We start from the raw sequence: 15,698 nt of genomic DNA, 5'->3' as shown, positions 1-15,698 counted from the left end.
TGTGGCTCTTAATATAATTGAAATTAAGTAAAGAGCAGCTGCCTTTTTTGTGGCTCTATCCTTTTGAAAAGGAACGTTCCGATTCAGCAATGATTGTGTTTGCTTTCTTCACCTTTATTCCTAGATGGCAATTAAATGATCTGTGACTTAGATACTCAATTTATATATAACATGAATTGAATGAAAAAATGAGTAAATAAATTTTACTTTCCAATTTTCAGTTTGATTTACAAAACCAGGATTTTGATTTTGATTGTAAAATAAACAACTTGAAGAAGTTTTATTTGATAAGAATTTATTTTTAAAAAGAATATAAAATATTAATGAAATGAAAGGAGCATATTTTAAACATCTTAACACAATGTAAATGTCTACATGTTATAGATGAAAAATATAAATATGATAAAATAAGAAAAGTAATTAACATAAATAAATTCACAAATAAATAAATAGATAACATTAAGGCATCCAGTTCTTAGTGAATAGTGCCCAGGATGCTGAATAGTTTTAATATATTCTTGATAACGCTACTGATACTGTGTTTCTTGTATTTGATTCTATAATGTCTGTGATTGAAGCACAAATAACTGCCTTTTGAAATGACAAAGGCATTTGTGGAAGTCTGAAATGTCATATTAGTCAACGAGAATCATTTCAGGATGAGCCCAGACCACCATCCTCATTTCATAATCTCTCTTGCAAGTTGGGTGATGAAGAGAAGGCATCTCCTGAGTTCCATTCTGACAACCTCCCAGGCACAGTCACTGTGTTTCTTCTCTTGCAGATAGAGACGGATTCCCTGGAAGTATCTCCTCATGGCCAACGCAGGGCCCTCCACTCCCAAGAGAGATTCTTCCTCTCCCATCTCCTGCAGCAAACAGGCCTCCAGGTCCTCCAGCTGTCGATGAAGAGTCGAGAGCAATTGGTCCACGAGGGTCGTGTTCCAGGCTGCAGTGGAGCCCTCTGGGTGGAAGAGGTTGAAGATCTGCTGGAACGTCTCATGGAGGACGAACTTGGCCTGGATCTTCTGGACCTGGCTGCCATTCACCATCTCCCGGGGGAATCTGAAGTCAGTCCTGTCCTTCAGGCAGGAAAAAGGGAAGATTCTCCCCATTTGTCCCAGAAGCACAGAGGTCTTTCTGCAAACGAGGACATGGCTCTGAGGCAGGTCACAGCTGAGAGATGGAACAGGGCCACAGCTGAACACCACCAGGGCCATCAGCAGAGAGAGCTGGAGGGCCATTGTGGAAACTGAGGATGCTGCTGGCCTTGCTGAGCTGGACGTCTGTGTGAGCCTTGGACCCTAGGAGCTCTGAAGATGCTCTTCCTAGGCATGGCTTTTAAAGAGGGAACTCAAAGGCTTTCATTTTCTCAATGTTTCTCCACACTTTTACTTCCATTTTTTGTTTTCATTTACATGTTCTTCACTTCTCCTGAGAAGATGTCATTAATCTATACACTTAATTTTCCAAAAGAAGTTTAGTTTTCCCAGTAAACTTCAAATGGTCCAATCTTAATGAATACTTATTGATCAAATGTGAAATGTCTTCTTCCTAAAGTCAGAGTATATCTATGCATTTAAATGCACAAACATACATTTTTAAACGTATACATATTGCTCTTTCCATAGTAGGAATTAATTTTTGGTCATCATCTTGGGTCCATTTTTATCCTGCTTAAGAAGTTAGTCTCCTTTGGCCCTAAGGGTTCTGTATTAGGGATTTACCAGGACATCTGTGGCAAATAAGCTCTTCAAAATCAAGGACTCAGTATTGCTCACTTTTTATTCACAGCATAGGCTGATGATTATTTGACAATAAGTTTCTCCTACACTTTTTCTACCTATAGAATACATCCTTGTAGTCCATGTGGTTATGTTTCACTGGGGCATTAATTTCAGGATTATAATAGTGCACTTTCTTTCCATCATTTTCTTACTGGATGTCGTCAGTGCCTCTCAGGCTATGCCAATACTCCTTGCAGGAATCCTAGTTTTACTCAGGTGCATATGGGTGTGGAGATGCTAATTCCAAGGCAATTTTATTTGGAGCCTTTTCTTAGCACCACCTCACTCACCAGCCATTTTCACATCCAGTAACACCCTCTTCTCTACATGACAGAGGGACCTCAACTGGAACTCTCCTGGACTCTGAGGACCTGCTCACCACATCCACATTACATGAGAACTCCTTTAATGGGGAGGGGTTAGCTTTTTGTTGCCAAAATAATCTACCCTCCAGGATCCTCACTTTGCTCAGAGTATGTGTGTGTGAAGGACCCTGATTTTCAGTGCTCACTCCTCTTCTGACCCATGTCCCGGCATCAAACATGTCACCTGCCTTCAGATACTGACAGTAAAATGTTTTCTTGTCTATGTAGGTGGAGGAGTTAACCAGTTGTAATCATTTTACCTTTAGTAGTTACAGATTTTTTTAAGATTATATTTCTATTTATTTCTCTCCCTTCCTCTCCCCACAGTTGTCTGTTATCTGTGTCCATTTTGCTGCGTGTTCTTTGTCTACTTCTGTTGTTGTCAGCGGCACCAGGAATCTGTGTTTATTTTGTTGCTTCATCTTGTTGTGTCAGCTCTCCGTGTGTGCAGCACCATTCCTGGGCAGGGTGAGCTGTGCTTCCCGCTGGGCGGCTCTCCTTATGGGGTTCACTCATTGTGTGTGGGGCTCCTCTACATGGGGGGCACCCCTGAGTGACACGGCACACCTTGCAAGCATCAGCACTGCACATGGGCCAGCCCCACACATGTCAAGGAGGCCCGGGGTTTGAACCGCCGACCTCCCATGTAGTAGGCAGATGCCCTATCCATTGGGTCAAGTCCACTTCCCAGATTTTTTTTTTTTTGCCATTCTTATTGACACTTCTGAACACTTGTTATGCTCAGAGTTCCTTAGCTGCTTACAGGGGATTATATGATAACATTGGCTGCCAGTAAAATCTTATATTCCAGAAGCTAGTGACCTTCTGTTGTTCAGCCAGGCAGCATGAATCTGTTGGACTTCTTGTTCCTCTGTCTCTGCCTCAGTCTGAGAAAGCAAGTCCAATAGGTCTAGGCTATTATGTAAAGATTAGAACTTTCTTTTACTCATTTGTCATTTTTCATATTTAATTTTTGTAATTTCTTTTTCATGTTGTGGTTTACTGGGCAAGGTTTGTGTGCTGCTCTTGAATTACTTTCTATTAATATTTCATCCTAAGGTTAATGCAATCAATGGAAAGTAAAAGAAAGGCAAAGAGCATACCATTTTCCTCTACACTATTCAAAACAGAGTTTTTTGTTTCTCATCTCAACTTTCCTAGAAAGCAAAACGTGATGTTATATATGGGAAAAAGAATACAAATGTAAGTCTGAACGTCATAAAAGTGAAAGAAGGGAAGTAACTTCTGCTGACAAAATGACACCGTATAAGCCAGCAAAATTCACCACAGCCTAATGAATTGAGGTTTTGGCAGAGTAGAGGAATGAAGGCCAATAATGAAGTAACCAAACACTGGAAAAGTACTGCTTCTGCCAGAGGGCCAAAGAGGAACAACTCTTGGGGCACTAACAGCCTTCAGCTTTGCAAGAGCAGCTGCTGATTCTTCTTTCATTTACTGCCTTTGTGATCTGCTCTTGGTGAGAAAGGAGTCGTCAAACCACTAACTCACTAGAGACAAAATGACAAACTGTAGTTGCTGTAGTTGCTAGAACACTGATCCTCTCTACAGTGTAATGGATACGAGTCCTTTTCTGAGTTCTCTTAATGATAAATAGAAGTAGTTTCACTTTGTGGACCAGCAGCCACTGTCTGAGAGGTTCCCAGAGGAAAATGGAAGTGATTTTTACTTTTAAATGAGGGCTGAACTTAGCTCTGTGAACTCTGATGGCATGTTTATTATCTATACAGTGAATTAAAGACTGATGAAGGGTAATGATTTTTAAAGGAAATGAAAACACTAGCATTGACCTTCCTTCTACCTTGTCCAGACCGCATTAATTTTGGGCACAATTAAGAGCCAGGAGTGAGTTGTTTTAGTATTATCAAATATTGCATCAAAATAGATGCTTTACCATCATGTTTGCCACTCTGTGTTCTGGGTTTCTTAGGGGCAAGCTTTAAAATGATGTCATTTTGGTTTTGCAAACATTCATCCAAGCCTGAAATTAAACCCGTGTCATGGCTCAGACACCAGCCTACCTATCTGTGCTCCCAACAGAAACAACCAGGCAGACACAGGGACACACGGGATTTCTAGCCTGGAACCCACAGGCATAGTCCATGCTTGGCAAAAGCCCTCGTTCTTGGACAGTTGCCAAGCCCCTCAGGGCTCTGGTCGTCTGTCTGGCAGGCTGGTTTGGTGCCCCCTAGTGTGGGGATTGCAGTACGGGGTTAGCTTGCAGGGAATCCACAATGCAGAGCTCACCTTGACCTTTTTTTCAACAGGTTTCTTGGGTGTTTCCTTTAATAAGGCGAGAAATGATTTATTTTCAATGTTTTTTGATTTTTAAAGTCTCCCTCATCCACCAGCTTCTTTATTAACAATCACAGGCTGTGCTATAATAGTCCTTCAACTACTCACGTTAATGGCCCATTGTTTGGTTTTGTTATTTTTATAGGTTTGCTGTCCCTTGTTTTTTGGACCCAAATCAAAACACCTTTTTCAGGAAGGGTTCCAAACTCTAACTTAGAATGTAACCTCTCAAAGTTGTATGCACCAGCATTGAGAAAGATAGAGAACTAATCCACCAGGGTGCTGTTTTCAACTAAATTTTCACAAAGGTTTTTGGTGGCATTAGAAACTGTGATTTTCCAACATGCACAGAATATTTGTTATGCTGCAAAGACTCTGCACCACTTGTTGCTAAGCATACTCAAATGCCTTTCTCTGGCCCCTCTGTTTAAGTTTTGTTTCATTTGTTTTGTTTTTAAAATGAGGCTGTATCATGACCAGAATTTGAGATAATTGGTGGGTTACATTGGCCACATGAATGATTCTCCCTGGGCCGTGATGACTTCTGGGTTCTAGGAAGTAAACAGAAGCTTGCTGCTCTCACTGGGATAGACTGTTGTGGGATCAGCATGACCAACGTGGGGACACTGATATTGTCCCTGACTCAGTAGGAGAACTCTGTGCTTTCAGCCTTCACCTCTGTCTTCTCTTCCTCTGACTCAGAATGATCTGAAGAAATAGTTGGCTCAGTGCTGCAGTTTTGTTTTGTTCCATTTCCTGAGGACCTGCAGCTTTTCCTGTCGTGTCAGTTCTATGGGATACTATGAGCTACTGTGCCTCAAGGATGGGGAGCCAAACTCCCACTCTTGAGCTGTGAACTGTATAGTGACTTCCTTCTAAATTGTACTCTATCGAAATGGGATTTTATTTATTTTTTAAGATTTTATTTTTTATTTATTTCTCTCCCCTTCCCTCCCCCCTCTGCCCCCTTTGTCTGCTTTCTGTGTCCATTTGCTGTGTGTTCTTCTGTGTCCACTTGTATTCTTGTCAGTGGCATCAGGAATCTGTGTCTTTTTTGTTGCATCATCTTGCTGCATCAGCTCTTGGTTTTTGCGACACCACTCCTGGGCAGGCTGCACTTTTTCCACACTGGGCAGCTCCCCTCACAGAGTGCACTCCTTGTGTGTGGGGCTCCCCTACACAGGGGATACCCCTGCGTGGCACGGCACTCCTTGCACACATCAGCACTGTGCGTGGGCCAGCTCATCACACAAGTCAGGAGGCCCTGGGTTTGAACCCTGGACCTCCCATGTGGTAGGCAGACGCTCTATCTGTTGAACCAAATCTGCTTCCCCAAAACGGGATTTTCTCAAAAGCTGGGGAGTTGTTACTTTATGCTTTAGAAACATGACAAACACTAGCCAATGATCATATCTATATCAACATTTATAAACTGTATTAATAATATGTCTCACTAATGTGTGAAATGCCACTGTATCTCTGTGGGCTTCTCAGAAACACAAAACTGTAGTAAGAGTCTGGTGTGAGAAAAACATCAGACAAATCCCAGCTGAGGAACTTTTCTCAAATAATCTGGTCAGTATTCTTCAAACCTATCAAGTTTACCAAAAACAAGGATTTTTGAGAAACTATTACATACAGATGCAAGTAAGGAGGCATGTTTGCTAAATGTAATGTGGTATTTTGGATGAGATCCAGGAACAGAAAAGGACATGAAGTAATTACTAAGAATATCTGAATAAAGCATAGGTTATAGTTAATTATGTATCAGTTTGGTTCATTTATTGTGACAAATGTCTCTAATGAAATGCAAGATTGAAAACTGGCTACACATTATATGAAAACTCTTGTATGTTTACAACGTTTCCATAAATCTAAAATGATTCTAAAATTAAATGCTTAAAAATTAAATTAAATGATTATTAAATGATTAAAACTTTTTCATCAAGAAAACACATCACTTAATAATTAAAGGCAAACCTCAATTTGGAAGAAAATTTTTACAATTCATATACCAGGCAAAGAACATTTTCATAAAATACATGAAGGGAAGCGGACATGGCTCAATTGATGGAGCATTCGCCTACCATATGGAGGGTCCAGGGTTTGATGCCCAGGGCCACCTGACCAGTGTGGTAAGCTGGCCCATTGCAGGGCTGCCACGCGCAAGAAGTGCCGTGCCACACAGGGGTGCCCCCATGTAGGGGTTCCTCACAAGCAAGGAGCAAGCCCCACAAGAAGAGCCACCCTGTGTGAAAAAAAGGGCAGTCCACCCAGGAGTGGCACAGCACACATGGAGAGCTGATGCAGCAAGATGATGCAACAACAAAAAAAGAGAAGCTGTTTCCCGGTGCTACCTGGCAATGCAAGCAGAATCAGAAGAGCACACAGGGAATGGACACAGACAGTAGACAATGGGGGAGAGGGCAGGTAGGGGAGAGAAATAAATAAAATAAATCTTTAAAAAATAAAAACATAAAATAACGTATATAAAGGGCACTTACACATTAATCTAAAAGACAAACAACACATGAACACTTACTGAAGGCATGAAAATATTCTTATCATTGGTCACTAGGGAAATGCAAATTAAAATCATAATTAAATCTCACATGACACCAACCAGAATGCCAAATTTAAGAGTGGCAAACCTAGGCAATACCAAGGGATGGAGAAATGGGACCTCTCACACAATACTAGTGGAAATATAAGAATATATAAACAGTTTAGAAAATTGTTCCTTATAAAGAACACATACAGGGAAGCAGATGTGGCTCAAATGATAGAGTGTCCACCTACCATATTGGAGGTCCAGGGTTCAAACCCAGGACCTCCTGGCCCGTGTGGTGAGCTGGCCCATGTGCAGTGCTGATGCACGCAAGGAGTGCCACACCACTCTGGGGTGTCCCCTGCGTAGGTGAGACCCACACGCAAGGAGTGTGCCCTGCAAGGAGAGCCGACCCATGCAAAAAAAGCACAGCCCACCCAGGAGTGGCACCACACACATGGAGAGCTGATGCAGCAAAATGACACAAGAAAATAAGACACGGAATCCTGGTGCCATCGAGAATGAAAGTGGACACAGAAGAACTCACAGCAAATGGACACAAGAGAGCAGACAATGGGGGTAGGGGAGTGGGGAAGGGGAGAAAAATAAATAAAAATAAATCTTTAAAAAGGAAGGGAGGGAGGGAGGGAGGGAGGGAGGGAGGGAGGAAGGAAGGAAGGAAGGAAGGAAGGAAGGAAGGAAGGAAGGAAGGAAGGAGGGAAGGAAGACATACACCTCAGAAATTTCACTTTTTGGCATTTACCTGTGAGAAAAGAAGACATATTCTAAAGAAGATCTTGTACAAGAATGTTCATGGCTTCCTTAATCATAAAAGCCATAAATTCCAAAATTCAAGAGTTCATCAATAAGAGGATGCAGAAATATGTTGTATATTATTCCCTCAATGGAATACTATTTAGCAACATGAATTCCTGATATATGTAACAACAAAGATGAATCTCAAAAGCATGTTGAACAAAAGAAGGCAGAATCAAAAAGGGTATATTTCTTTTTCATGAGGTTCCAGAAGAGATAAAGCAAATACTTGATGATGGAAATCAGAGAAGTGCTTGCCTGTCAACATTTGGGACTGACTGGAGAAGGGAAGCAAGGAAATTTGGGGGGAGTGATGCCGGTGTTTACACCTTGAATATGTTGATTATTAGGTTGCAAAAGTCACCAAACTGAGCATTTAAGACTGTTCATTTTTTTGTATACAAATTTTATCTAAATATATAAACTACAAGAAAGCAGGAATTATCTTTGCTACCTGACTTCTTTTTTCTGAGAGCGAGCACACAACCGGGGATATAGATTCTGGAATTTATATTACTTTAAAGTAAATGAATAAAAGGATTATGTCATCTAATTTTCATTTTATGCCATAAAAATCAGGACAGGTTGCTTTTTCATGTCAAATGTACAAAAGAAAATTTTGTTTCCAGTAAAATTTACCCCATACGAGAGAATTTCCAAAATATTAAGATGAATGTATTGCTTCATTTAACATACTCTGCAGGTGAATGTGTTATTTTATTGACATCTAAATACTATAGACATGACAATATGAATGCATTAGGAAACAATAAATGCATAAGTAAATAAGTGTAGCATGCTTATTGCAAAGCAATCATTCTTGTAATCTGGTAATTGTTTTCATAAGTAGTAATTTGTAATGCTTAAAAACTCATTTGATATTAAATGTCAAATTTCAGCCATATATTTCATACCAAATGCAGAGATACGTATTTAAAGAGAGTGAACATTTCTTTTTTGATGAAAGCCCTGGCCTCTTTCTGTACCTACTATTTTTTTTTTAACAAGATGGAGAAGCCATCTCGTGATTTCCACTCTGATGCCTTCCTAGGCACATTCACTGTACTCCTTTTCGGGTAGAGACGAATTCCTTAGCAGTACCTCTTCCCTACAGTGGGACATACTCACTGGTCTCAGGAATTACTTTTGATTGTTTTTCCTGATCTAAACAGGTCCCCAGCCCTTCCAGCCTATTGTGAACCAAGTCGAGTGAGGACTTTCTCCTGGAGTCTCATTCAAAACAGCAGAGGAGCCCTTTGTGTTGAAGAGGTTGGAGATTTGTTTCAGCATCTCAAGGAGGCCAGCAGTGGCCTGGGTCTTCTGGAAGTGGCTACTATCCAGTGCCCCTGAGCAAACCTGAAGACATTCCTGATCATAAGGAAAGGGATAGTGTCCACATTTGTCTCAGAAGCGTGACAGTTCCCCTCAAAATCTGACCTCGACTCTGAGGCAGTTCACAGCCCTGAAAGTCAATGGAGATGCCAAGGAGCAGCTGCAGGGCCATCAGAATGGAGATGGAGAGGGCCTTGGAAAAATCCTGTGGGTGCTGCTGGCCTGGCTGAGGGTGCAGTTGTGTTAGTCTTGGCCTCCGGGTTCTCCGAAGATCTTGTACCATGAGTGCTTTTAAAATTGGGAACACAGCGGCTTTGCTCTCAAGACCCCCTGCACCTTGGACATGTGCCCAGGACTGCAATCGACGTCGGCTTCTCTTTCCGCTCTTTTCTGACTGGGTGTCAATAATGAGCCTCTGGGTTATTGTCACTAATCTTAGCACAGATTCTAGTTACTCTTGGTGCAGTAAGTGTGGGGAGTTAAATTCCAAGGCCAACATTACTTTCACCTCATAAGTAATTACCACATCTCTTGGGACCCCCTCCAGACTGGAGTGACACTGTAACTTGATCATCATGTACAGAGCAATGTGTCCTGACTCGAGCTCTTCCTGACTCCCTCTCATTGTACAAGGCATAGTTAACCTTGCCACAGCCAGATAGGGTACGATATTACATTATTGGGTGGTTGGAAGTGTGCCTAAAATAATTCCCCAGCTCTCTGCTCCTTGCCTAAGCACTAACCAAGTTTGCTGAGTAAGAGTGTGAATAATTTTTAAGGTAAGATGTGACCTCCTCTCCTCCTGATCCAGGTATCAAATAGTTAGAGAGCCTTCAGATGGCACAAGTAAGTAGTCATCTTCCCTATCAATGGAGAGGAATTGTCCATGGCATACATTTTTTGCTTGAAATAGCTAAATGATTTCTGTTTTCCCAAATGTTCTTTGCATTATTCATTTTATTTCATTAAGTTGTTGAACATTTATGAGAATATTTTCTGTACTCTTTTGCGAACATTAATTCTTTTTACCTTTTCCTCTCCTATTTGTCTGGGCAAAGCAAAAAAGTTGATCTTCCTTATCGAAGATTGCTTTTTGTATCATGAAAAGGAAAGGCAAAGAAAATGTGACAATTTTCCCTTTCGTAATCATAGTATCAGGTTTTTAATTTCCTTTCTCAATTCAACATTGCACGATGTTCTATCAACATTGAAGACAGAAAATGTTGCCCATCCCTGTGTCTGCATGACTTGGAACAAAGGAAAACAAATGCAAGTCTGAATGCGTTGAAAGTGAGAGAAAGAATGTAACAATGTGTCACAATATAACTTAGTTAAATTCAATGCAACCAAAATGAGGACTGAGGTCAGTGGCAAAGGGAAATGATGAAGGATACAAAGGATGAAGGATGAAGTGGAAGCAAAGCACAGGTAGCAGGCTGGCTGTTGCTTGCAGGTGGCCAGAGGAGAGTAGTTCTTTTCCAATGGCCTTCAGTCTGAAACACCAGCCATGCGGTTATTCTTTCCTTTTTTTTTTTGTAGGTGTAATGACTTTGGGGACCAATTTGGGGAATCTACCAACCAACTCACAAAGGCTCACTGTAGAGGACACTAATTTATTAAATTCCTAATGTTATCTAACAGGATAATTGATATTCGTTTCAGTGAATTCAATTTGGTATTCCAGTTTGGACATTTTTTTATTCTTGGTCGGCATTCTTGTGCATGTGGACCCACTGTACACAGGATCTCTTCAATATGTTACTTTTCTTAAAATGTGACCCATCTGAATCAGGTTAGTCTTAGTCTGGATTACTGGAATCCTGAATAAGCAAAACAAAATTCAAACAGAGAATAAGCCATGCGCAGAACCTGGAAGTCAGCAGTATCAGGAGGAGAAAGGAGAAGACATTGCCAGGAGCACTGGCATTTGACAAAAGCCTCGGAGCTAGGATGGCCAGCAGCCAGCCCAGAACATCACATCCTCAGGGAGAAAGCACCGCCTTGCTGACACCTTGAATTTGGACTCCTCCTAGGCTCAAAACCTTGACCCAAAAATGCACTTAGTTTAAGTCAACCCATTATGTGGTATTTATTATAACAGCCAGGATAGTAATACATCGGTCATCTTCCCTGAGCACTTTAGACACTTGACTAATCTCATAGACTATGACACTCAGCATAAGAGCTGGATAATTAATGTGACAATGGTAACAACAAGGATGATATTACTGAGCATCTAATGGGGACCAGGTACTAGTCTAAGGGACTTAACACTTTGAGTCTACATTAATTTATAGAATAGGGACTTCTTGAGCACCTTTGTGTGTCAGTCCTTGATCTAGTCACTTTGGTAAATATCCATAAATAAAACATAGAGAGAATCTCTCATCATCCCCACTGTGCAGAGGTCATCGGCTGTGAGCTCAAGCACAGGTGGCGCTGCAGCTCCGCTTCTCCAGCGTCTGCCCTGCGGGTGGGCCGTGCGGCCCCCGCCGCTGCTGTGCTCACGCCCTCGCCCTGGAGCGCTTCTGCCTTCGTCTTCTCTCCTCGCCGACCACCGGGGGACCGTGGCCCGCGGCCCCCGTGCAGCAGCGGCTCAGCGCTCCAGCCTGCAGCTCTGCCGCCGCCGCCGCTCGGTTCCCCAGGACTTTCTCACCTACAAGAGCTTAACTTCTCGACACTAAACAGGATATAGCCACAGAGACTGTCAAGGCAAAGTTGTAGGACAGAGTCACCTAAGAGAATGTTTTCCTGCTAAATAATATAACAATAGAACAAAGGGAGGAGAATGTAAGATGATGTATACAAATATAAAACACCAGTATCATGGCAGAATGGGGAGATCAACAGCAAATCCTATATTATGAGGTGTGGATGATTCCTTATATTTCGTATTATGGATTTCTGTCAACATTTTTTAAAGTCTGAATTTTTTAATCCTAAACTCTCTTTTGCTCCCTGGTTTTCCGTTTTGTGTGTGTGGCTACTGTACTATTTTCAGAACATTACTTAATAATCGTCCTTTGCATTTGATTTTCCAAAAGAAAAGTCTCTCTGGAAATACAAATGGCCAAAAAGCACATGAAAAAATGTTCACTATCGATAGCTGTTAGGGAAATGCAAATCAAAACGACAATGAGATATCATCTCATACATCATGGAATGGCCATTATTAAAAATTTTTAAAAACACAGAAAACAGTGCTGGAGAGGATGTAGAGAAATAGGAACACTCCTTCACTGTTGGTGGGATTGTAAAATGGTGCAGCCTCTGTGGAAGATCGTTTGGCGTTTCCTAAGGGAGCTAAATATAGAACTGCTGTATTATCCAGCAATTCCTCCACTAGAAATATATCTAGAAGAACTGAAATCTGTGGCACGAACAGACATCTGCACACCGATGTTCATAGTGATGTTATTCACAATTGCCAAAAGATGGAAACTACAACCCAAGTGTCCATCAATAATGAATGGATAAACAAAATGTGGTATATACATACAATGGAATACAATGCTGCTGTAAGAAGAAATGAAATTGGGGCACATCATAACATGGACGAATCTTGAAGACATTGTGCTAAGTGAAGTAAGTCAGACACAAAAGGACCAATATTACAGGGTCTCACAGTATGAACTAAGTTTGAAGAATAAATGCATGGAGTTAAAACCTAGAGTATAGGTTATTAGGAGATGAGAGGAGAGCTGAGAAAGACTAGTAATGCTTAATGTATGTAGAAGTTGTCATTAACTTGACTGTAAAAGTATGGGAATGGATAGAGTTGATGGTAACTCTTTATAGTGAGTAACAGCTGGTTTATGAATGGGTTTGTGGCTGAAAAGTGCAGTCTAGGGATGTAAATGTCAATTGAAAGGAGGATAGAGAATAATCTAGGGACTGAATAGCACAGTGAATCCAGAGGTTGATGAGAATTATGGTTAATAGAGCAAATGCAAGAATGTCCTTTTGTGAACCAGAACAAATGTACATCACTATTACAGGTGGTGGGAATGTGAAGAAGCATGGAAAAATAAAATTAAGGGAACCTCTAGAGGAGTATAGTTAACAGCAATACTTAACATTCTTGCATCAATGCCAAAGATGTACATAAAAGGAGAGGTATGCAAAATATATCATAGGAACACTATGAACTATAGTTAGTGACAATAGTCTGATGATATTATCTCACAATCTGTAACAATTTTTCCACAATGGTGTGGTATGCCTGCGAAGGGTGAGTATGGAAATTCTACACAGGGCGAGTATGGAAATTCTACACATGTGCATGATCGTTTTGTAAGTTCACAACTTCTGTAATAGAAATATATCTTTTTAAAGAGCCTCTCTGATTTACTCATTCACTTTTATCTTGTTCATTCACTTTTATATATAGGAACTAATTCTTTCATATACATTATAATTTTCCATTTTGAGATCCAGAAAGGTTTATAATTTTCATGAAACCAATATTCTCTTTTTAAGGACAATTCTAAATTTAACAGTAAATATTTCATGCAACAATATTAAATAATAGAAAAGGAGTTCCTGACCTTAGCAAAGTAAACCAAAAGAATTAAGTGAGTTTTAAAATAGCAGTAATAAAAAGAATGTAGCAATGAGGAAAGTTTCAGAATTGTATTAATAAGTCAAATACTATCAAAAAGTTGTATTATCAGTAGCAATTAGAGTTATGGTAAAGATTTATCTGTTATTATTATGGGAGGAAAGAAAATTTCCCTTGGTGACAGACTTTGCCCAGTGGTTAGGGCATCCGTCTACCACATGGGAGGTCCGTGGTTCAAACTCCGGGCCTCCTTGACCCATGTGGAGTTGTCCCATGCGCAGTGCTAATGTGTACAAGGAGTGCCCTGCCACACAGGGGTGTCCCCTGTGTAGGGGAGCCCCACGCACAAGGAGTGCGCCCTGTAAGGAGAGCCACCCAGCGCCAAAAAAGGTGCAGCCTGTCCAGGAATTGCGCCACACACAAGGAGAGCTGACACAAAAAGATGACGCAACAAGAAGAAACACAGATTCCTGTGCTGCTGACAACAACAGAAGCGGACAAAGAAGACCACGCAGCAAATAGACACAGAGAACAGACAACCGGGGTGGGGGGTGGGGAGGGGAGAGAAATAAATAAATAAATCTTTAAAAAAAAAAAAGAAAATTTCCCTTAAAAGTTATAGAATTGAATGGAACTCTGACATGAATTTAGATTCTCAAATTTATAGACTGAAACAATTTCCAATGGAATATAGAATTGATTGTAAAAACACATTGACCAGAGAGGGAACTTAATACGTGCAAAAATCAAAGAGGAAAATGACTAGATAGAGGCTTGGTTCTCCAGAACATGGAGAAATATAGAAGGAATTGTCCAGCTCTTTGTACACAGTGTCCATCAAAAGAATATGGCTATGGAAGCAGACGTGGCTCAACTGATAGAGTGTCCACCTACCATATAGGAGGTCCAGGATTTGAGCTGGCCCACATGCAGTGCTGCTGCAGGCAAGGAGTACCATGCCATGTGGGTGTGCTCCCTGTGTAGGGATGCTCCACTCGCAAGGAGTCGCCCTGCAAGGAGAGCCTCCCTGCGCGAAAAATGCAGCCTGCCTAGGAGTGGCGCCACACACATGGAAAGCTGACACAGCAAGATGACACAACAAAAAAAGACACATATTCCTGGTGCTGCCCAACAAGAATGCAAGTGGGCACAGAAGAACACAGTGAATGGATCCAGAGAGCAGACAATGTGGGGGAGGGGAGAGAAATAAATAAAATAATCTCTAAAATAAAAAGAATATGACTATAATTTACAGAAAAATTTCACATGAACATTTAGAAATTATACAATCATAAATAATTTATTTAAATGACCAAAAAAAAAGCTAGAATGAACAAAGGAGTAGAGTAAAAGGGAAATTGACTATAAACTTGTTCAAAAAATAAATGAAATTAGCAATCAAATGGGTTAATATTGAAGTTCACTACAAAATAATATCTATGAGAACCATGATAAACTGAAATTTTATCCAAATAAAAAAATTAAAATAAATCAAATATTTAAATTGTTCTTACGTGTTCAGCAAATTCTTTGAAAACAATTCTCAGAAAACTTATTACGGAAATATGAAAAAAATGCATGACATTTTCACCCACATTTGCCTCCAGAAATCATTTTATTTCACTCCTCCTTTCACAAACAAGGTTCCCAAATAATTTTCTATATATAATGTATCTACTTCCTCTTCCTGTGTTTACTCTTCATCCTACTCCCATCTAGTTTCTGCTCCATTAATTCTACTAAACCAGGTCCTACTGAGGTCACCCGTGGCATATTTTCAGATCCACTGGACAGAGCAGTACACCCCACCCCTGAAAGCATCACTGTCTATAAGACTCATCTTCATTCATCTCTCACCAGCATTCTTCCCTATTTGTCTTTCTCACTGCACCACCCACTCCACCTCTGTGCCCTTGCAGACTGTCCTTCTCTTTCCAACCTTGCCGTGTTGAGGGTCTTCAGGGTGAAGTGCAGGTG

The 15,698-nt window shown here is 40.8% G+C and overlaps 2 protein-coding genes across 2 annotated transcripts in view; one reads left to right on the top strand and one right to left on the bottom strand.

Annotated features, from left to right (window-relative positions):
* Nucleotides 1-6,224, top strand: part of IFNE (interferon epsilon) — a 53,338-nt gene extending 47,114 nt beyond the window's left edge. The window contains exon 3 of the mRNA XM_023588121.3: nucleotides 785-6,224. The gene's annotated coding sequence lies outside the window, so the exon portion shown is untranslated. The remainder of the gene's footprint in view (nucleotides 1-784) is intronic.
* Nucleotides 685-5,665, bottom strand: LOC101421493 (interferon omega-2-like). Its single transcript, XM_071216765.1, is given in 2 exon segments — nucleotides 685-723; nucleotides 725-5,665. Coding segments are annotated over 2 exon segments (558 nt in total). The 5' UTR covers nucleotides 1,244-5,665.
* Nucleotides 6,225-15,698: the final 9,474 nt, after the last annotated feature.

The sequence above is a fragment of the Dasypus novemcinctus genome, chromosome 8 (genome assembly GCF_030445035.2).
Source record: "Dasypus novemcinctus isolate mDasNov1 chromosome 8, mDasNov1.1.hap2, whole genome shotgun sequence".
NCBI lineage: Eukaryota > Metazoa > Chordata > Mammalia > Cingulata > Dasypodidae > Dasypus > Dasypus novemcinctus.
This window is presented reverse-complemented; position numbering and strand designations above follow the sequence as displayed.